Raw genomic sequence first — 26,184 nt, forward strand, 5'->3', positions numbered from 1 at the left:
CCCTGGGCCTCGCCGCCTTCGGCCGCTGGATCCCGACTCCCCCGGGCTCCCCCGACCGGAGCCGCTCGGCGCGCTGCGCTCCGGCCGCCGGGTGCGCAGTGGACGCGCCGCAGCGCCCGCCTCGGGGCTGCTCTGGTTAGGTAGCTGGGGGGACCGGAAGGATGGCGAGGAAGTAGGAGAGGGTTTCCTGAGATGAAAGATTACTTCCGTCCGGGCTCTGGCCTCTCTCTGGAGCCAGCTCGTTGGGGGTTGGGGAGCGGGGTGCCCGGGGCTCGGGGGCCGCGCCTTGCCACCTGCAGCGCCCGGGGCGGGCGAGACGAGCTCGGCCCGGTCTGGGGGCTCACGCGGGGGGCATCCTTGCAGGTGGGAGTCGAGAGCGTTTCCTGGCGCCCGAGCCATGGTGGCCAAACAGCGGATCCGGATGGCCAACGAGAAGCACAGCAAAAACATCACCCAGAGGGGGAACGTAGCCAAAACCCTGGTAAGGCGGGGGCGGCGTGGACCGAGCGGCGCGGGGCCGGGCCGGGGCGGGGCGGGCGTAGGGCTGCGGGCGCGGGGCTGCCCCCCACCCCGCCTTCTCCGCGCCCCGGGCCGCCCCTCCCGCGGGGTCCGGCACCCGGGGGCGCTGAGGAATGGGCTCCCCCACGGCCGGGGCGCGGACTTGGGCTCGCGTGGGCGGAGAGGGCCCTGGTTGGCCGTGGCCCCTATGGGAGTGGCTGCCACGGAGGCGCAGAAGGGCCTCCCCAGGACAGAACTGAATCTTTGTCTCTGGGAAAGATCAAAGTCACATCCTTAAGGGAAGAGTTAAACCCACTGCTTGACACAAGGGACAGAAACCTAGCAGGTGCGAGATCGTTTGTTGAATGAATGAATGGGTAAAGGGAGGCCGTTTGCCATCTCTCTCTCCCTCCTAGGCTTTCACCCCTGCCCGCCCTCCCCAACAAACACACCCTGATAAGGTTTTCTTTCCTGCCTTTTGTAATGCTCTCCTTGTGTACATTGGGAATTCGAAGTGCGATTCAACCTGTATTTCCTTCCATCTTCCTTCTTTGCCTTTTCTCCAGGGGATTGTAGGCCAAATTCTAAAAGCAGCATTCCTCTTATTCATTCTGTGAATTCAGGTTCATCTTGATAATATGTTCCAGAATTTTAGAGCCTACTTTATTGCCAGGCATTCTACGCCTCCAAAACTGTAGATTAAAGCTTTATAACAATGTTTAAGTAAAATCTGTGCCTTATGCCTTATGTGTGTGTGTGTGTGGTGTTCATTTGTTTTCAGTAGAGTAAATGATCTTCAGCAGAAATTGCCAGGCCTGTATTTCTGGACATTCAATGGCAGGCCACAGATGAGTTGTCGGGTAGTGTTTGTCTCCAAGTGCGTGAGCAAAGACACTTGGAATCTGTCAATATTATCTCAGACACTTCAGTGGAAGTTTAGCTGAAGCTTGGAGTTTTGGCTGGAAGAGTCTTCTGATTTGATGAAGCGATTGCTTTTGGCCAAAGACACAATGCTAGTTTGATTCACTGAGCAAAAAGCTAGATTTGCAATCACTAGACTAGAATTCTTGCACAAACAAGCAGTACTATGTCAGAGAAGCCTTGGGATCAAAGCTGGATCTTTATACACAGCTACAGGCTTAAGTAGGCTTCCCTGGTGGCTCAGACAGTCAAGAATCTGCCCACAATGCGGGAGATCCGGGTTTGGTCCCTGGGTTGGGAAGATCCCCTGGAGAAGGGCATGACAACCCACTCCAGTATTCTTGCCTGGAGAATCCCATGGACAGAGGAGCCGGGCAGGCTACACATCATGGGATGGAAAAGAGTCAGACACGACTGAAGTGACTAAACGCAGCACAGCTACAGGCTTAAGTTGTGCTGGAAATTCTCTCATTTGGGAGCTAGATCATTTAGTTGTTGTTGGGCAGCAAAACGGCAACATGCCATTGAATTGGAACTATTTTTCACATAGATCTGTGTTTTTCTTATTTTTACTCAGGAAAAAAAAATCTTACTGTCCAAATTGATTCTGAAAAACAGTTTTTAAGGATATTAAAGCATTCAGGGTTTATATCCCTAGAAGATCAGGTCTTCCAAGGATATCATACAGACTAGCTAATTTACTGAAAATTTCTAGCTGTGTGGTTCTTTTTAATGAACTAAAAAAAAATCAGACTTCACTTATTAATTCTCTCCAGTTGACAACTTATCTGACTGCAAAAGTAACAACAAAACAGAAACTTTTTTGCAGAGTTGTGTTATCCATTTGTTGTTGTAGGTCGCTCAGTTAGGCCCACTCTTTCACAACCCCATGGACTGTATCCCCCCAGGCTCCTCTGTCCATGGAACTTCCCAGGCAAGAATACCAGAGTGAGTAGTCATTCCCTTCTCAAGGGGATGGATGTTCCTGACTCAGGGATCGAAACCATATCTTCATTGGCAAGTGGATTCCTTACCACTGAGCCACCAGGGAAGTCTGTGTTATCTGTTAGGCTTGGTAAAGTCAGCATCTGTCACCTTAAGCTTTTCAAGACCACTTGAGAACATTTGGGACCTGAAAAAAAAAAAGTCTCCAAAGTAAGAAAAGACAATGGAACAGCTGGAGAAAAAACTGTTTAAATATCTAAGAAATGTAGTCAACTTTACTGCAGTTCAACTCAATTCAACTTTCAGAAATATTTTCAAATAATGTTTAATGTGTGGTGTGAGTAGATTTTTAATAGGTTCTGGTATACCATGGAGTGGGCCCTTCAAAAGTGCCTGGCGCCTACGAGGGTATTTAAGTGGTCCTACTAACTTTGTAATGAAAGATTTCCAAACTAAGCCACAAGGTATGTTTATTTTCCCTTGGTTAGAAAGGCTTTTTTGGTTAACTTTATTGTACATGGATCAGCATCCAAAAAGAAAAATGAAATTCTCTTTCAAAAAAACAAAACAAAATGAAACACTTTAAATCCTAAATCTCATTTTCCTAATTACAGATCAAACGTGATTATACTTAGAAAGAAGTAACTTGCAAGGGGTAACTTGTTCAGTATGAAATGCAGACACACGAACAGATTCTAAAGGAAAATCCAGACTAGTCATTTAGAAATAAACTCCTTTAATTGTATGCAGATATTTCATTATTGGTGTACAGCTATGGAGTGAATCAATATTGTTCTCCCAGATAACAGAGTAATGGGATGATCATTTCATAATTATACAGTAGTAACTTCTTCAGAATAAAGGGGCAATTTACATTTCAGAGTTCTCCTGCTGGTATCTTATCACAGGGAAATATATCCTCCAACAAAGTGAAAGTGTTAGTCACTCAGTTGTGTCCAACTCTTGTGACCCCATGGACTGTAGCCCACCAGGCTCCTCTCTCCATGGGATTCTCCAGGCAAGAATACTGGAGTGGTTGCCATTTCCTTCTCCAGGGGATCTTCCTGACCCCGGGATTGAACCCGGGTGTCCTGCATTGCAGGCAGATTCTTTACTGTCTGAGCCTCCAGGGAGGCCCATTTTGGGGCCCACGGACTGTCAAACTCCTGCTGGAAATGAACCATGTCATTTGCACGATTCTACTGCTTTAAAAAAAAAAAAAAAAACCTTTCCCAGCAATAGATTCAGGCTTAGGTGAATTGTCCTGACAGATTTGTGCTGGGCAATGTTTCCCAAAATGAAGTAACTCAAAGCTCTCAGAAAAGGATATATTGGGATAGAGGGGTTTGTTTGTTTTTCCCCTGTGCTGCAAGTCATGTGGGATCGTAGTTCCCTTACCCGGGATTGAACCTATGTCCCTTGCACTGCCAGCATGGAGTCTTAACAGCTGGACCACCAGGAATTCAAATCTAGAAAAACGGTATAGATGAACTTATTTGCGAAGCAGAAATAGAAACACATATAGAGAACAAATGTATGGATACCAAGGAGGAGGGAGGATGGGATGGATTTGGAAATTGGGATTGATACATACACACTAACTGTGGGCTTCCCTGGTGACTCAGTAAAGAATCTGCCTGCAATGCAGGAGACCTAGGTTTGACCCCTGGGTCGGGAAGATCCCCTGGAGGAGGGAATGGCAACCCACTCCAGGATTCTTGCCTGGAGAATCCCATGGACAGAGGAGCCAGAGGCTACTGAGAGACTAATACTTTCACTTTCATGCATAAAATAGATAACTAATGAGAACAAGCTGTATAGCACAGGGAACTGGGAAGAAAATCCAAGGAAGAGGATACACACACACACACACACACACACACACACACACGTGGTTGATTCACTTTGCTGTATAGCAGAAACTAACACAATATTGTAAAGCAACTGTACTCCAGTTTAAAAAAAAAAAAATATATATATATATATATATATAGGTACTATGACCAAGTTGTTCTTGAGCTCTGAAAGTCCCCAAGTACTATTGTTTCACTATGAAATGTCATCAAAAAGATTTCTGTGTTATACGCTCCAAGCTCTGTATCCTGATAATTTGAGTGGAGTTTCCTCAAAGGAAAAATAAAGGACTCCATTTGGTATCTGCCCTAGACCAATAATCCCATTTACAGGCTCCTGAATTCACTTGTTGACTTTGCTGGAGATAGAACTAAATGGATTTTTAAAAATATAGCATTAGTGGGATGACAGCAACAGAATTGGTTTCTGGTCAGCTGGTTCAAATGATTAGGAAGTTGGTGGGTGGGGGAGGGGCAAATGTTCCGCTCCGTTCAAATAACTATTTATCTGCTCTCATCTTGACTTAGTCTCAAGTGCCAAAGAAGGACACAGTGCAAATGCTGATTAAATAGTTATTCTGTGCAATTATTTGACTGATTTCGTCCTTGTTCTAGTCAAAAGAAACAGTCTATCCCCTTTCAGTGTGATTTGCCATCATACAAGTGTTGGTAGATACAAGTTTCTCAAAGTCAGAGAAGTGAATTGCTTTAATCCTTAGTCAGATTCTATCTGCCCCTGACATTAATCTATACTTCTCTAGTAAGAGAAATCCTGGAATAACCCTATCACCAATTTGGAAAAATTCATAAAAGAGCCAGTATCTTTTCTAGATCCTTCTTTACTCTAGATGACCTACAGAGCAGTGAGAGTGAAAGTGTTAGTCGCTCAGTCATATCCAGCTCTTTGCAACTCTATGGACTGTAGCCTGCCAGGCTCCTCTGTCCGTGGGATTTCCCAGGCAAGAATACTAGAATGGGTAGCCATTCCCTTCGCCAAGGGATCTTCCTGACCCAGGGATTGAACCTGGGTCTCCTGCATTGCAGGTGGATTCTTTACCCCATCTGAGCCACCAGGAAAGCCCCTAGGTGTCCTAAGATGTCATATTTAGTGAAACTTGCATGCTTATTCATTCTTTGATGAATATTTATCAAGCATCTACTATACCTAAGTTCTGGATCAGGCATTGGTATGCCGTGATACATGAAAGAGACACAGTGCCTGCCCATGTGGGGCTTACAGTCTAGTGGAGAGACAGACATTAAGCAAAGCATCACAAGAATAAATATTGCAATACAAACCATGCCAAGTGCTATCTAGAAAAAGTACTTGGTGATATAAATGCCAAGTGAGCTCAACAGAAGTAGAAGAGAGAAGATTCTCTACGAATGGAACAAGTAAGCTGAGAACCAGAGAACTGTTGCCTTATCTATGATAAAAATGTTTGTTTTTTTTTTAACCTGTGTTGACTACAGCCTATTTTTGGTTCATGCCAATGAGGAAATATTTACTGAGTTCTTTCTTTTTTTCACTCTACCTTCTCCGTTAGCATTTGAGAAATTCTCCACTTTCAGGTGCCTCTCTCAGAAAATATTGGTTTTCCATTGATTGATTGGACTGTAAGGACCAAGCCCTACCAGCACACAGACCCAGAGGGGTTGCAGAGGGACTTCTGTTCATTCGGTTTGAGATGAGCAAGAGGTTCGAAGGACTCATCTTTGTGGGAGCCACAGGCCCCTTGTGCTTCCCAGAGAAGTAGAGATTTCTCCAGAGTCAGCTTCACTAAAATTAGATTTATTACAAAATGCTGCTCCTCTCACCTCCATAACGTGATTGCTGTCTGCCGTTCCCTGGATTTGCACTGAAGTGACTTCCCAGGTTTTTAGCACTTAAAAAATTTTTCTTTTTTAAACCACCATTTTTTTATTTTTTAAAGAGTTCTCTTTATTTTTTTGGCCGCACCACAAGACACATGGATCTTAGTTTCCCAACCAGAGATAGAACCCGTGCTTTCCAGGTGGCGCAGTGGTAAAGAATCCACCTGCCAATGCAGGAGACACAGGAGACCCGGGTTCCATCCCTGAGTCAGGAAGATCCCCTTGAGAAGGAAATGGCAACTTGCTGCAGTATTCTTGCCTGGAAAATTCCATGGACAAAGGAGCCTGGTGGCTACAGTCCACGGGGTCACAAAGAGTCAGACACGAATGAGCTTATAAGCACCCATGCTTTGAAAGGTAGAGTCTTACCCACTTGATCTCGAGGGAAGTCCTGGCACTTGGAAAGTTTTGAGAAAATGGCTGTGCTTTGTGACCCAGCTTGGAAGCCACAGATGCGGGAATTCAAGGGGAGTCTTTTGGAGGCAAAACCCCTGGCTCTATAATGAGGCAAATCTAAACTTGAATCCCAGCTCTTGCTGAAGTTAACGAAGCCTGAGCCTCAGTTTCCCAGCTACAGAAGGGGGATGATAAGACTGACCTCGTGTGGAGTTGTGAGCACTGGAAATGGTGACTATCGGCTGTTTCCTAGAGTGCCTGGTATGAAGTGTGCTTTCAGCCAACAGAAACAATTATTAGTAATGGCATTTTTGGCTCCCAAATCACTGTAATGATTTATGTATTATACCTCATCTGTCTCCAGAATATTTAAGAACTACCAAGTTCATTGAGTTACAGGGATGCAAATAAGGTTGTTGATGAGTTTTCCCAAACCAGTCTTGATCCTTTAAATTGACTTTGTTCATCTAGATCTCTGGTGGCTCAGACAATAAAGAATCTGCTCAGAATGTGGGCAACGCAGATTCAATCCCTGGGTCTGGCAGATCCCCTGGGGAAGGCAATGGCTACCCACCCCAGTATTCTTGCCTGGAGAACTACATGGACACAGGTGCCTGGTGGGCTACAGTCCATGGGGTTGCAGAAGAGTTGGACACGACTGAGCGACTAACACTTTCACTTTCATCTAGATCTGCCCACTGGCATTAAGACTGGATCTGTCTTGTTCACAGACGGGTCCCCGGCCCCTAGGACGGTGTCTAGCTGTACTCGGTAAGTGTTTCTTGAATGAATGAACCTCATCTTACTTTCTCCCACTCACTTTCAGAGGCCGCAAGAAGAGAAATACCCTGTGGGCCCATGGCTGTTGGCGTTGTTCGTTTTTGTTGTCTGCGGCTCAGGTATGGGTTTCTCACTGTGCTTACTATCCCATGGTCTCCTCTGTCCCATAAAAACACATGTTTTCTCCACAAGGTAAATATGCCAAAAATATATTGGTCTGGGATTCAAGGTAATCGCTGCCTGAAGCCTTCCTCTTAATGGGTTTTGATTTCGTTTTCGTTCCAGCAAACCAAATAGGAATAGAGACAGAACTGATATGTTATCAGATCATAATCATAAAGTGATTACACTGAGCAATTAAATTGGCTGGCTACACTTCAGAGTTCAGTTAAAGCTTTCTCTGAAGACCTGACCTAAAAAAGGGCATTTGGAACAGAAAGTGGAGCACCGATCTGCCTGAGATAAATTCACATTCCAGAAAGAGGGAGAGGCCTTGTGCCTTAAGAGAAGCTCTGCAGAGATGCTGGGGAGAACAGAACCTTGGACCTAAGCCTCACGGTACAATCCCCTGATGTGGAAGGTGGCAAGTTCAGAGAACGGTATTTATACTCACATTACAACACATGCCTTCCCTGGTGGCTCAGCAGTAAAGAATCTGCCTGCAATGCAGGAGATCCAGGTTCAGTCCCTGGGTGGGGAAGATCCTCTGGAGGAGAAAATGACAACTCACTCCAGTATTCTTGCCTGGGAAATCCCATGAGCAGAGGAACCTGGTGGGCTAGTCTATGGGATCGCAAAGAATTAGACACTGCAAGCATGCACGCATTAAGCTTCATGAACATTTCTATTATAATTTCATTGTTGGTTACAAGCCATTTTTCTACAGAGTAGCCAGAAAGTGTGGAAGCATAGAAGAACATCTATAATAAATGGCTTACTGATATTATGTGATAATGTACCATACGGTTAGTGACATTCCATGATATATTCAGTGTGTTGCCCTGCATTAGCAATGCATAGTTCAAAGCACTGGTGAAAAATTGCAATAAATACGGTGCACCACTGTGGCATTTTGCTCGGTGCCGCCTATACAGTCATCTGTGACACGTTGCCTCACGTGATCTGCCTCTGATTTTCTCCCCAAAGTAAAACAAACCAAAAAAGGAAAAACACATACTGATAGCATGCCAAAGAAAAATCCATCTATGTAAAAACTTATCTATGTTTTCAGGTTTTATAGTCAACCAAAGATTGAACCTTGAGCCTTTTATCTAATTATCTTTCTCTCCCAGCTTTATGGTTTCTTGAAAAAATATTATTCCTCCAAGTCACTGATAAAAGTCTAGCCTTGGAGAAGCCCACAGAATATGATTAGAGACAAATCCCCTCAGGTTGATTTTGAACCTCTCAGCAAAACTCTTGCAAGCAATCCCGGTGACTTGAGGGTCCCCAGTGTGCCTGGCACTGGGCAGCCTCTGGAAATAGAAACTCCTCCAGGAGGCAGCAGGCCGTGGGGAGGCAGATAAGGAAGCTGTCCGTTGTAGCCCAGGGGAAGAGCACTGTGATAGCAGAGTGCCCAGAGGGCTGGGCAAGCACGGATAAGGGACCGAGTCCATTCGGGCTGCTTTAGCAAAACACTGTGGACTGGGTGGCTTAGAAACGGCAAAAATTTATTGCTCATGGTTCAGGAGGGTGGAAGTCAGAATAGGGTACCAACATAGTCAGGTGAGGGCCCTGTGCCCAAACATAGACTTCTCCCTGTATCCTCACATGACATCCTCACATGGCAGACGCGGCTTGGGAGCTCAGTGGGGTCTCCTTTATAAGAGCACTGATCCCATTTATGGGGCTTCCCTGGTGGCTCAGTGATAAGAACCCACCTGCCAAAGCAGGAGACCTGGGTTCAATCTCAAGGTCAGGTAGATCCCCTGGAGGAGGAAATGGCAACCCACTCCAGTGTTCTTGCCTGGGAAATCCCAAGGACAGAGGAGCCTGGAGGGCTTCAGTTCATGGTGGTCTCAAAAGATTCAGACATGACTGAGAAAGTAAATGAAACAACACATCCCACATATGAGACCTCCACCAGGACCTAAGCGCCTCCCCAAATCTCTGCCTTCCACCTCCATCACATTGGGTACTAGGATTCCAACACGGGAATCAGATTGCATAGCGGGGCTTCTAAATCATACTGAGCAGAAGAGACATTTTCCCAGAGGAGCTGCCATTTGAACTGAGATTTGAAGGACAAACAGCCAGACAAAGGGAAGGTTATTCCGCATGAGGGAGCACCGTGTGACAAAGGCTTGGAGGCCTGAGATAATACACCAGGCTCAAGAATGGCCAAAGCCCAGTCACAGGGATCTCTGAGTGTCGGTCACCATACAGCCTGTGTTGTTAGGAACTAAATAGATACAGAGCTGGGTTTTGTTTTGTTTTGTTTTTTCTGCTTCAAGATACACAGTAACTGGAGCCCTTTCTGGCCTGTGCCCTTAGGTAGCATATAGGGGAGTGTTCGTGCTTAGTCGCTCAGTCACGCCTGACTCTTGCGACTCCATGGATTGTAGCCCACTAGGCTCCTCTGTCCATGGGGTTCTCTAGGCAAGAATACTGGAGTGTGTTGCCATGCCCTCCTTCAGGGAATCTTCCTTACCCAGGGATCGAACCCAGGTCTCCTGCACTGCAGGCCGATTCTTTACCCAATGAGCTGTCAGGGAAGCCCATATAAGGGAGAGGGCAAGCCAGTAGTCTGGCTTATTTTTCTCCAACCTGTGCTAGTTTTCAATACCCATCCTTTTCAAAGGGATTAAAAACCTTCTTTAAACTTCATCTTAGTTAACATTTTGCCAGGCTTATTGGTTCACATAGTAGGAACTGTGTCTCCCCCTCCTGCGTGAGTACATTGGGATGTTTGCTGCCAGTAATCTTTTGGAAACTTCCCAGTTTCCATTAGTTTTTTCAGGGATCAGGTACATTGTCTCTGCTGTCCTATCCACTTGTTGGTTTGTGCAGGGGCCTGAAATGGGAGCCTGTAGGGCCTGGAGATTTGGACTTAAAATGGTTAAGAGGACATACCACTCATGGCATGCCACATCCCCTGCCTGCATGCCTGGGGCTCTTCTAAGGATGCCTCTTTATTTTTATTTTTTAAATACTTTGGCCATGCCACATGGTTCACCAGATCTTAGTTCCCCGGCCAGGGATCGAACCTGTGCCCTATGCATTGAAAGCACAGTCTTAACCACTGGACTGCCAAGGAAGTTCCATAAGGATGCTTCTTTACCTCTCCCTAGTTAAGACCACTGGCTTCTATGGAGAGACTAGACAGTGAACAGGGAGTTGGGTCATCTTAACTTCATTCTCTGTTAACATGCTGTTGTGATCCAAGCAAAGAACCTCATCCCTTTTTTAATCATCACTAAAAATAATGTCCCTTTTTAAATTTTCTTTTCAAATTTCTTTTGCCAACTTTAGCTTTTTTTTTTGCAAGCTTCATTTCAGGCCTAAGCGCTGTTCTCACAGAAGTGTATCACTCCTCTCAATTCATCCTTGGTACTGTGCCGTTCCTTCTATCTTTGTCTGTGTCCTTTTCTAAACCAAACATGTCATGAGAAACACAATAGCTCCTTTAGCTCCGTCCCTGTGGCCGTCTCTCTGGGATTAGTCATGATTCAGTTCCTCTTGCAGCTCCCACTTTCCCTCCAAGTTCCTCGTGTTCTAGAGTCACAGGCCATAGGCTCCTGCCTGTCTTTTTTCTCCTTGATTTTATTAAAGGAGTTGATTTTACAACGTCGTGTTAATTTCTGCCTCACAGCTAAGTGATTCGGTGATCTACCTACTTTTTCTGTACGTTTAAAAGAATTCGAGGGAGGGGACATATGCATACCTATGGCTGATTCATGTTGATGTATGGCAGAAACCATCACAACATTGTAAAGTAATTATCCTCCAATTAAAAATAAAATTAAATTTAAAAAAATGCAATTTCCTCAAATCTAGCCCTTCCCTTTATCATCAGTTCCTTTGCTTTATGTCATGAGCCGTCTCAGTGCCTGGATGACTGAAGCCCCTCATCACTGCTCTGTCTCGCCTCTGTTCAGTTTTGTGAAAGCGAAAATGTTAGTCACTCAGTCGTGTGCGACTTTTTGCTACCCCATGGACTGTAGCCCACCAGGCTCCTCTGTCCATGGGGATTCTCCAGGCAAGAATACAGGAGTGGGTTGCTATGCCCTCCTCCATGGGATCTTCCCAACCCAGTGGTCGAACTCAGGTCTCCTGCATTGTAGGCAGGTACTTGACGGTCTTTACCATACTTTACCCATTGCAGCACAAAGTCACAAAGATCCATCACATCCCACCTCTTGCTGTCCATCTGTGATGTGCGCAGCAGCCCTCTCATCCCCGCCTTGCCTGTCATGCTCACACAAAATACACCGGAGTTTCCCGTGGGATTTCCATACCTCTGCAGACACGCCGCTTCCTGTCCCTGTCCAGCGGGTCCCTTTCCCATGAACCGGATATACCGTAGGCCAACCTTAAGTTCCCTTTCACCAAGTCCCGGGGATATTGAGGAGGTCATTTGCCCTCTCTGAGTTCATATAATTAGTTATTCATATTTTGTAAATTCTTTTTGGCTATGCAGGCTCTTCATTGCAGCGCACAGGCTTCTCTAGTTGTGGCGAGAGGACTCAGGAGTTTTGCGGGCTTAGTTGCCCCAAGGCATGTGGGCTCCTAGTTCCCTGACCAAGTATCCAACCCAAGTGCCCTACATTAGAAGGCAAATTCTTAACCACTGGACCACCAGGGAAGTCCCTAGATTTTTATACAGAGAGGAAAATGTGATCTGATTCTCTTACTTTCATTACCTTACTCTGTTAACCCACTTTACTGATTGATGGTTGGGCAAAGGGCTCTTTTTAGGAATAGTGTCACATAGAAAACAAACTTATGACTACCAAAGGGGGATGGGGGAGGGGGAAGAGATAAATTAAGAATTAGGGATTAACAGATATTACTATACATAAAAGATAAACAACACAGACCTGCCGTATAGCATGGGAAACTATATGCAACATCTTCGTAATAACATATGGTGGAAAAGAATCTGAAAAATAATATATATATATGTTTGTATCACTGAATCACTCTGCTATATGGAAGCCCACTCCAGTGTTCTTGCTTGCCTGGAGAATCCCACGGACAGAGGAGCCTGGTGGGCGACAGTCCATAGGGTCGCCAGGAGTCAGACAGGACTGAAGTGACTTACATACACACACATGTATGTTTGTATCAATGAATCACTTTACTGTACACCTGAAGCGTTGTAAACAACTGTACTTCAATTTAAAAAGTCACAGAAATACTGTCAGTTCAGTTCGGTTCAGTCGCTCAGTCATGTCCGACTCTTTGCCACCCCATGAATTGCAGCATGCCAGGCCTCCCAGTCCATCACCAACTCCCAGAGTTCACTCAGACTCACGTCCATCGAGTCAGTGATGCCATCCAGCCATCTCATCCTCTGTCTTTGCTTTGGCTACCAGGGTAAATAAATACTCAGGTCAGGCACGTCATAAGCAATTCCTGTTTTATCTGTTTTCCTGGTATCTTCTGGGAAAGAATGAAGACTGGTAAAAATGTTGACACTTAAGTAAATGCTCACTTGCTGGTCACCCTTACTCCATTTTATGTGGGAAAACAAGTTAACACACCTCCAGGAGGTGCCGGGACCCCTCATCACGGGGAGTGACGTGTCACAGCACACTCTTGGCCTCTCCCCCCCTCAGCTCCTTCCCTGTGGCCTTCCTCATTCTCCACACATGCCTTTCGTGCCAGCGGCGCTGGGCGCTGACGAGAGCCCAATGATGAGAAGGACGGGAGAGGACCCGGGGGAGCCGGGAGGCCGCAAAGCACAGGCCCCCAGAGAGAGCCCTGGCACCCAGGGAATGCCCACTCGTCACCAGGGAGGCCCCGGGGTCCCATCCAGCCCGGATCCACGGTTGTGACCAGTCAGACGACGTTATGTAGCACACCTCACTTCAGAGGAAGGAAGTTTCCACTTTCCAGGATTGCAAAAGATCTCTCCGGCAAGACACTTCTTTGAAAACTGACCAACTGGCCTTAAAAGGATAAGAGGCTTCCGAGGGGAGGTTAGTTTGGGGCGCTGCCAGATGTGGGTTCAGAACCTGGGTTTGCTAGGTATCCGCTGAAAACCCTTGGAACAGTTCCTCACTCTCTCTGTATTGATTTCCTTATGCATTAAACAGGGGTAGGAAGAGCCCTGCTGGAGGTTGTCCAGGTGCTGAACGGCCCCAGGGACGTACATGCTAGCCCACAGCACGCTTGAAACCTGCAGCCTCAGCCACTGCCACCTCTGTCCCCATCACCCTCATGGGAAGTAGTGGTACCTCGGATGGGACTTACGTGCCAGGGCGGCTTAGTCTCCCACCGCCCCCCACCCCCATCCTCCCAGGCTGTGCCTCTGCTTGGCAGACGCAGCCACTCACGGTGGTCTGAACCTTCCAGAGAGCTGTAGACCCCACCTCTTCACTCCAAGGAGAAGGGGACGCTATCTCGGTGATAACACTCCGGGTGTGTGAGACTTATGTTCCCACGAGAAAGCATCAGAGCCTTTCAGACAGACCCAGGCAGGAAAAAGGAACCACCCACAGGCAGACCGAAATCAGTGAGTAGGGGTTTGTACTTTAAAGTTGAATATCAGAAGCAGCCGGTGAGCTTCATGCCTTTGCTTGCGTGTGTGCTCAGTTGCTTAGTCGTATCCGACTGTTTGCAATCCCATGGACTGTAGCCTGCCAGGCTCCACCATCCAGGGGGATTTCCAGGCAGGAATCCTGGAGTGGGTTGCCATTTCCTCCTCCAGGGGATCTTCCTGACCCTGGATTTTTATTTTCTCAAAACAACCGAAATACACCACTGTTTTGCTATTTAAAAAAAAAAAAAAAAAGCTTGTGAGATACAAAAGCTCAGGGGAACAGCGTGTTCTTTTGAGACACGTAATTGTCCACATAGGCCATGTCAGGGCCGTGTCTTACTTGGTCAGGTTTAGTTTGGAAACTAGCCTTATTGTTGTTAATATTATATACCTTCCATCAGAAATCTATAACCTGTCTCTTAGTCACATCCCTCTTCTGAGTCCTTTCAGATGATTATTTCAAACAGGCCAGAAACTTTTCATGTTCAGGTCTTGACCCGAAATTTTTCCTGGGGCCTTTTTAACTGGGTTGCATTTGTCTTTGTTTGATCTCCTAGACCTTTAGATTGACACTGAAGTACCAAGGCTTTCAACAGCCCTCTCTTAGAGACTTGGCTGTTTTATTCTCTCCCATTTTTATAAAAAAAAAATTATCTTTTATTTCTGCAGACCGGGGGTCCTCTTTCCAGATAAGCAGCTCGTCCCGACTCTCAGTCCCCTGTTTTCAAAACCCTGCCTCTTTAGGGAACTGTCTGATAGCTTCTGTCTTTATCTTGAGACTCAGAGACAAGCGTGACCCGGAATGTCTGTCTGAGGCGGCAGAGATGCTGTCATACAGATACACCGAGCGCTATCTGCTCCAGACACTTGCTGTCTGCGGGTGCTTCCCTGGACCATTGACGAAGTCCATACGCCGTTTGTGCCCACAATTCTTGCCCCTGGGTTTCCCTCTCCCTTTTGTCTTGGGCTCTTTCAAGAGCCTTGTGGAGGAGGGTTCCGAGCCGCCCCCGGGGCTCTGTGGGGAGTGTGCGGCCGCGGGTCAGTAACGTCTGACCTGAACACAGCAGTCACAGCAGGGTGATCGGCCCTGACATCCGCTCTACAGTGTTCACTGGACAACCGTCTTCAGCAGTTTTACAATAGTTTTTAGTGTACAAGTTACGCACATCTTTTGCAAAATTTATGTCTAAACATCAGCATTTATGTTTTTGACGTGATTGTGCATGCAATTGTTTTCTTGCTTGCGTGCTTTCTCTGGCTGTGTCTTAGTTGCGTCATTCGGGACTTTTCCTTGCACCGTGTGGGCTCGGTAGTTGTGGTGCACTGGCTTAGCTGTCCTGCAGCACGTGGGGTCTTAGTTCCCCAACCAGGGATCAAACCCATGTCCCCTGTACTGCAAGGCAGATTCTCAACCACTGGACCACCAGGGAAGTCCCTGTCTTCAGCACTTTTTTACCCCTTTTTAGTCTTTCATTTTTTATATACACAGGATCTTTCCATAAGTATTACTGTCTTCAGCATTTTTAACTGTCCTCTTGAACTGTTTCACCTGGACCTGGGAAAATGAGGTCTTTTTCCTCACAGGCTAGCTGAACAGACAGTTTGGTAGTTCAGTCGGTGCTTCCATGTTTCTTGGGACCCTGTGGTGTCGTTCACCTCTCTGGGGCCCTGGCGTGTCCCTGGACATGGGCAGGAAGCAGCAAGCTAAGAGCAGAGTCTGTCCTCTCCCCTCACTGAGGTTTCAGCCAGGTCGCTGGAGCCATCGTACTTACGACTCTCAGAAGGAAACTTACACACCAGCCAGCCCCGCTTCCTTCCCTCAGACTAATTCTCTCTCATCTGCCCCTCATTTCAATTTCATTTCTCTCTCTCTCTCTCTCTCTCTCTCTCTCTCTCTGGCTGAACCTGATACTCACTTCCTAATTAGAGATTATGCGCATTTTCGTGGTTCTTGAAGCCTGGGTTTTCTTGAAGCTGATGAGTTTATAGCCCCCATCAAAGGGAAACCTCCAGGGTAATAGGATTAACCAGTGACTTATTTCCTTCCTAATTTTCTATATTTTCCAATTTTGTCAATGAGCATATATTACTTGTATAATCAGAAAAAAATAAGTGTATTTGGGGAACAGAATGTCTAGACTCCTGGTTTTAGCCTTTTCTTTCTTTCTGTTTTTTTTTTTTTTTTTAAGCAGTAGACCTCTTTGTTCAAATCTTAAAGGGAAACAAATGAAAGAAAAGCTCTTCTCACTGAGGCAGGATCTTCAGTGAGATCCTGTGTCGTGTGTGTGTATGCATATGTGTTTATGTCTCTGTGTGTGTTTATGTCTGTGTCTGTGTATATTTGCACATGTCTGTATGTGTGTTTGTGTATATGTGCTTGTGTGTGTCTCTGTGTATTTATATGTCTCTGTGTATTAGCATATATGTGTTTGTGTGTCTCTGTGGGTTTGTGTGTGTGTGTCTGTGTGTTTGTGTGTGTCTGCCTGTTTTGTGTGTATGTGTGTACATGTCTGACTATGTGCATGTCTGTGTGTGTGTATGTGTTTATGGGATACCTCCTGTGTTGCTGGATATTCTGATTTTTTTTCATCCCCAGAAGGGAATGCACATCTGGACCCTCTTTGCCCATCACATAGGAAATTATGTCTGCCCCAGCGCTGGCCTCTGTGATTACAGAGTTCATGCCTTTCCCGCAGAGCCTGCCTGTCAGTTGTGAGTAGCTGCACTGTTTCTGGACAGGAATGTTCCCTTTGTCCGGCAGTTAACAGCCTGTACTCTTCTCCTGTCTCCTGCAGGCACTCTGCCTGCTGGGGTGGAACGGAGCAGAGATAATGTATCACGGGCAGGACCGTTTTCTCAGGACACCCTATTCAGAACAGATAGGAAGAGTGATTCCCTGAGATGTTCTTGGCTGGGCTTGAAGTCTCCTGTCTTCCCAGCCTCTTTTCAGGGGGTCCAGCAGTCTCCCTTTATGGATGTGCCTCTCCGTTTCTGGAAGGGCCAATTCCCCTTCCCTCGCTGGGACTGGTTGTTCTGTTAAGGATGGTGTGGATGAGCAAAAGGACCAAGCGTGTGCCAGCTCCAGGGCCAGCCTCCTTGGGTTGGGAACATGGCTCCGCCATCTGCTAACTCTGTGGCCTTGTCCAAGCTACTCACATCTATCCCCACTCTAAGCCTCAGTTCTCCCACTGTTAAAAGCAATAAGATTCTAACTGAAAACTCCTAGGATCCTCATGAAAATGAATCCTGGGGATTATTAAATGAGACAGTGTGTGCAGCATGTTTAGTTGAGTCCTGGTAGTGGTTTTACAAATGTTTGTTGTTATTGTCATTTTGATGATGCCCTTCATCGTGCTGTGTCGCCATATCTCAACACTCCTGGCAAAGTTCAAACCAAGTTTCTGAATGTTTACAAGGAAAGGTAACGCTGTGACTCTTGTGCAGGTGAGAAAATGTGTAGTGGGGGGCACAGCTCTGTGATATTGGGGAAGACAGGAGCCCCAGCTCCTACTGGACAGGTAGAGCTCAGGGTTTGCCAGCCAGAAGTCAGTGGTGTCATCTCTGCAGGGGCAGCTAGAGCTAGAGCCTCTTCTCTCCTTCTAGAAAGAACTCTTTGAAGACTAGCCCATGGGGTGAGCAGGATCTATTCATACAACTGTTTTGACTACTGATTCTTGAGTACTTACTATAATGCCAGGCCCTACATTTATATTTTCTTTTCTTATCACACAGTCCCTGCAAAGAAGCTATGGTACTCATTTCTCCAAATCACAAAACAGGTCCACAGAGGAAATCAGCCAGCATCCCATAGCTAAAAAGAGAGCTAATTCCCAAACCTAAACTCCAAACCCATCTGCTTTTATCACCCTACATCCTTTTCTCTTACCATTTCCCCCAAACGACCATGGAGCAGAAGTTTTCCACCAACTTCAGGCATTTAGCATATGACCAGGTATTGAAAAGAACTCCTGTTGAAACATCTCTTACTTTCCCTGCCAGAAAAGGTGCACAGTCCAGAGTTCCATTTGGACAGACTGTCTGTGTTTGCTCCCAGGTGGGTAAAGCCCCGACCCAGCCATGTTTCTTTACTGGGCCACCAGTCTTCTCTGTCACCTTGCTCTTTCCTGGACAGTTGCTTCAGGATAGATTTGAATTCACCATGTTTGCAGGTTGACCACATAAACACTGGCCTTCCCTGGAGACTGCCTGAACTATCTTGAAATTGTGATACCCAGAGGGTGTCGCAGCCCCAAGACTGGAAAGTGGGATGTTTGAGGAGCTGAGCCGCCCGGGAGAACCCCTTCTGTTTCACCACAAAGGAAAGCTTGAGGACGTGCGTCTGCTCTGGAACTCCTGCCTCAGGATCTGAGATGAACAGTCTGGAAAAAGATGTCTCATCACCCATTGGCTCCCTCAAGGTGATCTTCACACCTCCCTTGTCTGTGCTTCCTTCTTCCCCGTGCCCTTTGGGTCCTCTGGGTTTCTTTATGGGTTCCTTCTCAGAAGAATGCTTCTACTGTCTGCCATTTGACTCTAGAGAGCGAGCATCCCATTCTTTGCTAATATGATCCCTTCTTCTAACGTCGTCCTCTCGCCCTCACCTGTCCCAGGCTTCCCTCTCTTTCCGCTCTTCTCCATCTCTGGAGAAGCCACTGGGAAATGGCATCTTGCCCTTGACTTTCTTTGTGCTGATCCTTTCAAAGAAAGAACCACCTCACGATGTCTTGTCTTCTAACATTTCTGCTTGTCTTTTGTGGGTCCCATACTTTTCCTACTGGTGCTTTAATTTTCTAAATTTTTTAAATGAAAAATAATAAAAGTTGTGTGATTTCCGAAGTTGGCTTATCCTTCTAAAGGGGATTCCCTCTGGCCTCTCTTGATCTCTCTTCTCAGCAACTTCCTTGATCTCTCTTATCGTCAACCACTTACTTTCAATAAACATCATTTTTGGAACCCCCCAATGTCTGGCAGGGTTCCAGCTTTCTGACAGTCTCCTAGGAGATCCAGTTGTGTCGTGCCTGTGTTCTCCAGCCACTTGCAGTTATCTGGGGTCAGTCAGTCCCTAGGAGGAGAGTGGATTGGACTGGCACAGCCCCCAACCTTAAGGAAGTGTATGTTCTTATGACTTGACTTCCCCTCAAGGACTAAGCTCTTGGACCAATTGAATCTCAAGGTTGCCATATGATACTGATTCTTTTCGTTGGCAGAGTAATCAATTGAAGTTTTTAAATACATTTTCCTCCATGCTGTTCACAATTTTTCATCTTTCGGTCCTTCAGGAAATTTGTACAGAGGACCTACTATGTTCCTGGTGCTGAGCTTAGACCCAGGGGTTGATCTGGGAACAAAATCATCCCTGCTCTCCTAGAGCCTGTGGTCAAGTGGGGAAGAAGGATGAGTCAGTCAAATAATTATGCTGAGATGTGTAAAATTTCAGCCATGAATGTGTTGGAGGAGAGGCACGTAGGGCTGTGAAAGCATGTACCAGCAGACCACAGAGATATTGCAGGTTTGGGTCCAGGCCAGTGCCAATAAAGTGAATATCTCAATAAAGCAAGTCACATGAGTTTTTTGGTTTCCCAGTGCATATAAAAGTTATATTTGCACTATACTATAGCCTATTAAGAATCCAATAACATTACATCTTTTTTAAAAGTAAACATATGTTAATTAGAAAAGGTATTTTTTTATTGATGAAAAACACTAACCATCATCTGAGCCTTTCTGCAAGCCACAGTCTTTTTTGTAACAGTAATATCAAAGATTACTGATCACAGATCACCATAGCCAGTATAATAATAATGGAAAAGTTTGAAATGTGAGAATTACCAAAACGTGACACAGAGGAAAGAAATGAGCAAATGCTGTTGGAAAAATGGCACCCTTCGACTTCAGCCATACAGGATTGCCACAAATTTGTAAAAAAAAAAAAAAGGCAATAAAACAAAGTGTGCCTGTAATGCACAGGGATGGTGTGCTTTGGGTAAGTGGCTCTCCAAGCATGGTCCCTGGACCATCAGCCTCAGCATCACCCAGGAACTTGTTAGAAATATACATTCTCAGTTCCCACCACAGACCCACTGGATTAGAAACTCTAGGGACAGGGTCCAGCACCTGTTTTCAGGCACATTCAGGACACTGTGGTACACAAGTTAGAGACCTCTTGCTCCAGATGGTCAAAGGCAGCCCCTCTGAAGAAATAACTTCTGAATCATGAAGAAAAACTAGGCAGTAGGGTAGGATGGGGAAAGTATTTCAGACGGAAAAAATGGCATGTTTAGAAGTCCAATTGTGAGATCAGGGAGCTCCTGAAAACAGGAAGATGTGCCATAAAGGTGGAAGAGAGTGGAGAAGGTGAGTATGGACAAGATGCCTGGGGCCAGGAAATGCTTGTCATGACGGCTTTGCAAAGGATTGGGCAATAGAGAGCTTCTGGAACGCTAGGAACCCAAGGATGGTGTGGTCTCACTTACTGGGCAATACAAAGCTTCTGGTATGCTAGGAACTCAAGGGTGGCATGATCTCACTTATTTTTATCTAAGGAATAATTCTAGCTACAGTATGGAGAAAGGATTGAAGAGGAGCAAACCAGCTGGAGATTGTCTCAGGAATCAGGGGAAAGATGATGGTAACTTGGACTAGGGCGGTTTCTGGAAGGATGAATGAAAGACACAGAATCACAAGATTATTAGGTAATGCCCACAGGTCTCGGTCATCAACTAGACGTGTCCAAGAATGACTCTGGTGCTTTGGGTTTATGTGCGAGACAGAGGAGGAGGATGCCAAGCTTGGCAGTGGGAAGAGACCGTGAGGCGTCCCCATTGTGTTCGACGAGCCTTTGAGCCACCTGTGTGCAGGTATCAATTAGACGGTGGAAGGCGTGGGTCTGGAGCTCCTAGGAGAGGTCGGGGCTGACGGCACATCTTGGTGAGTCATTGAAAGCTAAGCGGCCATTGATGAGATCACCCAGGAGAAGGAATGTAATGAAGAGAGCGAAGCCAGAATATGTGCTGGGGAACTTCAACATTCTTGTTGACTGGTCAGGAAGAGTCGGGATGACCCCCATACACCAGGTTTAGTGTAAAGAGTAGAGAGAAGGAAGAAGACTGGAAACCAGGAGAATCATGTGTCACAGAAGCCAAGGGGGAGTTTCCCCCAGGGGGCGCTCAGTGACGGTGAAGAGGGGTATACGGCAGGAGGCGGCTGAAGGATGCTTGTGGATTAGGTGACTTGGAAGGTCATTTGTGGTTTTAGCAAGAGCTATTTCAATGGAGTTGAAGAGAGCAGAAGCTAGAGTGCAGTGGAATGAGAAATCGAAGGTAAGGGAAATGGATAAAGTGAGGACTATAGACAGCTTTTTGAAAATGGTTGTAAAGAGGAGGGTATCTGTGGATGGGAGATGTGGAGTCAAGAAGATTGTCCTGGTTTGTTTGATTTTTGAGTTTGCAAGTGCTTCTCACATGTTAAACCCTAAGGACTTCATTGAAAGGGAACAGTTGAAAAAAAGAGATGGAGCCAGCCGAGGTTAACAAGAACCAGGATCCTGAACAGATGGGAGAGTTTGGAGGCTCTCGGATTCTGGAGTTGCCACTCTAGCCTGGATTTTTCTGAACCTCTGTGGCCTTCCCAGGGCCGGATGCCCTGACCTCGAATGCCCGCCACCCCTCCCTTTCTTGGCATTCTCCTCCTGCTGACTCGCCTGCTCACAGCCCCTTTCCTGCAGCCCGCTCAACTGTTTTGTCTGCTTTGTTCACCCACTGTTAAGTTATTAACTTGTCAGGGTCTAGACTCCCCACTTCCTTTCCCACTCGGAACCCACTCTTGGCTCCCTTCCCGTTCACCGCCTCAGAAAGTCAGCACTGGGGAGGCCTGGATTGCTTGGCGGGTCATTACTGGTGTGCACACAGGAGTAAAGTTAATATAATTGGTATAAGATGGTAAAGCCTTTTTAAAGATCTTGATGCAACTGAAAAAGAAATCATAAAATACAACCATCTCTCCATTATCTTAGCAGTGGAGGCAAATGCTGAACTTAAAGTAGACTTTATTCAAAGCAATTTCTCCAAGAGGATTCGATTTTAAAGGGTTACCTGTAAACATATTAAAGACCATCAGATTTTACATGTTAATTCATGGATCCAATAAGGGTCAAGAATGACCTTTTCTTAGTTTTTAAAGCAGACCCAGAGATAGGTAAGTTTTAATATAAGTGTTGCTACTCTGAGGTAAGCAAACTTTGTCTAAGATTCTTAAGAGAAATTTGCAGCATTCCTCGAAAAGAATTGAGTGCTTTTATCATTACCCAGCTCTTTTGAAATCATGGAATAATTTAAATGGGATCTGATGGACTAAGATACAGACTGTTTCCTAGCCATTGACCTACATACTGCTGGTAACGATTTGTTGTCTAAGAATAAATCTCACAGAGAAACAACGTTTTGGAGCATCTATTATGAGCATCTTTTACTTACGTCATCAATTCATTCCTTGCAATTCTTTGGAGTATATATTATCTACAGTTTTATAAATTAGAGAAATCAGGGCTCAGAACTATTTAGTGAATTCCAAAAATGCATACTCTGGCAGATGGTAAATAGCCCTTGAGCTCCGGTCTTCATGGGCATACCTGGAGAAGCCACAACCATCATTGTAGCAATAGTAACTAGTTACAATAGCTTCCATGCACCAAAACCTTGATATGTGAGGACCCTCATCTATATCATATGTTTAATCCCTATATTAACGCAGCAAGCAACGTGGTCCTCATTGCACAGCAGAGGAGACGAGCATGAAGAGGTTAAATTATTCATGCAGTCACACAGCTGGTCAGTGAAGAGTGGAGAGTCAAACCCAGTTCCCTCTGACCCTAACACTCTCTTGTAAAGTTAAGCCCATTTGTCCAAATTAGGGATATTTTCCCAATCCCAAGAACAAAGCCTGAGGCATGGTGGATGTAAATATTTTTTTCCTAATGTGCTTGAATATACAGCTGCCTCCTAGGACTCCTATGTGAAGCCAGAACACAGAATGTTTATTTAATTTTTATTCCTTGTTAGCTTTGCTAGAGGAAGACGGAAACGTCCGTATTCCAGCAAGCTTATACATTTGTGTGAGTACTTCCTCATCCATCTAGCAACTTCTCCCGTCAAAAGTCACCCCAAAATCAGAATAAGCCAAGAAAACCTCTGAGCACAGCCAGGGTTATATATCACGACTTGTTGAATTAACTCCTTTATCTAGAAAAGAGTCCAACCTTCACATACAACCAATTGACTCTAGTTTTACATGTAGTTCTAACAGTCTTTGTTTTCGACTTAGTCTGCAGCTCATAATAATAGAAGAGGGCACACTGCAGACTGGAGTAGTAACACCAGAGATGTGACCAGACACAAGAATACCTGAGCCCAAATAACCACTAAGAAGCATAAAGGAGAGCCCAAGATATGTAGTTGACTGGAGGTATTTGGGGATCAGATCAAACACTGCATCCGCTGTAACAATATTACAGCAGAGCCTTATCAGTTATCACTTTTTATTATGGTCACACTGGACATTCATGAAAACCTAATATTAAATCACATTGGGTGTATATCCAATTTAGGAAAGTCATAATGATGTACACAGTGATTTTTTTTTTTTTAATCTATAAAAATCCAACTACAGGGACTTCCCTGGCAGTCCAGTGGTTAAGACTATGACTTCCATTGCAGGGGCTGTGGGTTCGATCCCTATTTGGGCAGCAAAGATCCCATGTGCCTTGTGGCCCAAAAACCAAAACATAAAATAGAAACAATACTTTAACAGATTCAGTAAAGACTTTAAAAATAGTCCACATCAAAAATGAAAAATCGTAAAAAAAAAAAAAAATCCAACTTCATTCTTACTTAATCTACGCTTCAAATCTAGCTGTCCAAGAAAGAGCCCTTGTGAATTATCTTTTGATCCCCAAACACAGTGCCTGGCCCATGGTATATGCCCACTAACGTTAGATGATAAAATCAAACACTTTGTTTTTTGAGGGTTCTGAGTAGCCTCTTTCACTCTGGTTACTTAGGATGCAGCATTCCCGGGTCTATTCCAGGAAGACTTTATGAAGGGAGAGATGGGGTAAACCCCTGAAATGACCTCTGCTTGCTCTGTGTTTACAGATGATTACATGGTACCCAGATGCTCCTCAAAAAAAAAAAAAAAAAAAATCATTCCGTACATGTTCACTGCTGTTATCATCATGATTGTCTTCATCATGATGGACCCATATTGTATATTTTACATCTGGGAAAGATGTGAAAAAGAAGGTGGACCTTCCTCTCCTGGGACACATTTAAACCCTTTAGACCAAACCAGACTGGGAACTATCCAATCGCTCTAACCCAGATAAGGAGGGGATGGGCCCCTGGAATTGTTTGTTGGACATTCAGGCTACCCACCCCTTCAGTTTATCAGGAAGGAGTTCATTACACTTAGTGAGGACAGCGCCCTGAATAAATCAGTGCGGCTCTTGGTGTATTTCAAGTTGAATTTCAGAAAGTTCCAGGCCGCCTGAAGATGCACTTGTATCAAAGGTTATCAGCAGCCCGGGGGCCCAGCTCCCGCGCCTGCTCCCAGCACCTGGCCTTCCTTCCTGTTCAAGGGCAGCTTCTTTTCCAGGTCACAGCCCTTGGGAAGAGGCAGCGTCGATGACCTGTTAAATGAGCGCCCCACCCGCACGCAAGCCCTGCTCCCCGCTCCCCAGCAGCATCAGAACCTTCTGGGGACGGGGGCCAAATCTCTCAGCATCTGAGGGCTGGCTGGCCTCCACTCTCGGTAGAATTAGCAGGAGTTATCCATAAATCCCCGCGGCATCCATCAGCAGACAGAGCAAGACTGCCTTTTTAAAGAAGTTCACTGACCTCTTGTTAACTTAACTCCTTGTTAGGAAATCTCTAATCAGCTGTGTGCTAACAGGCCCAGGGCCCCGGGTCAGCAAAGCGGGGCTGGCGGTGGGGTTGGGTTTCCAGCTGTGTGCTGTCGGGTGTCTGAGCCGACTGTTTTGTTTTCCCCGTCCAGCTATCTTCCAGATCATTCAGAGCATCAGAATGGGCATGTGAGCCAGCCCTGGGGGTTTGACACCGCCCCCGCCCGCTGGAGGGTGGAGGACCACTTGAGCTCTTAGCCGGGTATCTGTGGGAAGCCGACAAGTCACCCAGAAGAGGAAAAAACAAACAAACAATCAAAGGCTCCCTCAGCTGTTCCCTGATCACTTCATCGTGGACGTCAGACCAAATTGCTTTCTCACAGGACATCTCGGTACATCCGTGTTCTTGAGCGGAAAGGACATTTTGCTTTGCAGTTGGCAGGATGGGGAGCTTTGTGGTGTCTGCAGCAGTGTCTGTCTGGATTCGCCCTGGGTTTCACTAATGTCTGCATGTGGGCCCCCCATGATCACTGCTTTACTTTCTATGGAGACAGTCTCTGCTCCATTGGGAATTGCTTTTACAAATAAATGTCTTTGTTCAACCTTATGTCCCGTGCGGCTTTCAGTGAGAAAAGGTGTCAAGATAGCTCTGCAGGGGGATGGGTAGGGTGGGGGGACTTAATTATGTAACAGGGGAAAGTCAGGGAATCTGTGGCCCTGGAACCAGGGCTAGATTTACCCATCCTCAAGGTCTACACCTGAAAGGAAGGCCTAGGCAGTTCTTAAGGACTTTGGGTTTTCCACACATTTGATAATTTGCAGAGGGGATCTTTGGACCTGCCCCCTGGTTGGGACTTCTAATTTTGCCTAAAGAGGTCACAGATGCCCAGATCACCTGCAGGATAAAAGAGGCTCTTAAACAGGCCTTTGCTGTTTCTTTTTTTAATTCCATTTTTGCTTTCTTAGTCATTTATTTCATCCCTTAATAATTGGGTGTGTTAGTCACTTAGTCACTCTTTGTAACACCATGGACCATAGCCCACTAGGCTCCTCTGTTCATGGAATTCTCCAGGCAAGAATACTGGAGTGGTTAAGCTATTCCCTTCTCCAGAGGATCTTCCTGACCCAGGGATCAATCAGGGTTTCCCACTTTGCAGACAGATTCTTTACCACCTGAGCCATCAGAAAAGCCCTAATAATAAGTGTGAGAGTTTTAAAAACAAAAATGAAGGAAACAGCCAGGACCTCTAGTTACCATTTAAGGGGCTTTGTTATAAGTGGCCCTTCGGAATAGAGGGTGGGGGCTTTTTGTCCAC

The 26,184-nt window shown here is 45.8% G+C and overlaps 1 protein-coding gene across 1 annotated transcript; it reads left to right on the forward strand.

Annotated features, from left to right (window-relative positions):
• Positions 1–254: 254 nt before the first annotated feature.
• Positions 255–25,475, forward strand: SERP2 (stress associated endoplasmic reticulum protein family member 2; the record flags this gene model as incomplete). The annotated part of the gene is given in 3 exon segments (NM_001113721.1): positions 255–481; positions 7,315–7,387; positions 25,021–25,475. Coding segments are annotated over 3 exon segments (198 nt in total). The 3' UTR covers positions 25,062–25,475.
• Between the last annotated feature and the right edge of the window lie 709 nt (positions 25,476–26,184).

This window comes from Bos taurus, chromosome 12 (assembly GCF_002263795.3).
Source record: "Bos taurus isolate L1 Dominette 01449 registration number 42190680 breed Hereford chromosome 12, ARS-UCD2.0, whole genome shotgun sequence".
NCBI lineage: Eukaryota > Metazoa > Chordata > Mammalia > Artiodactyla > Bovidae > Bos > Bos taurus.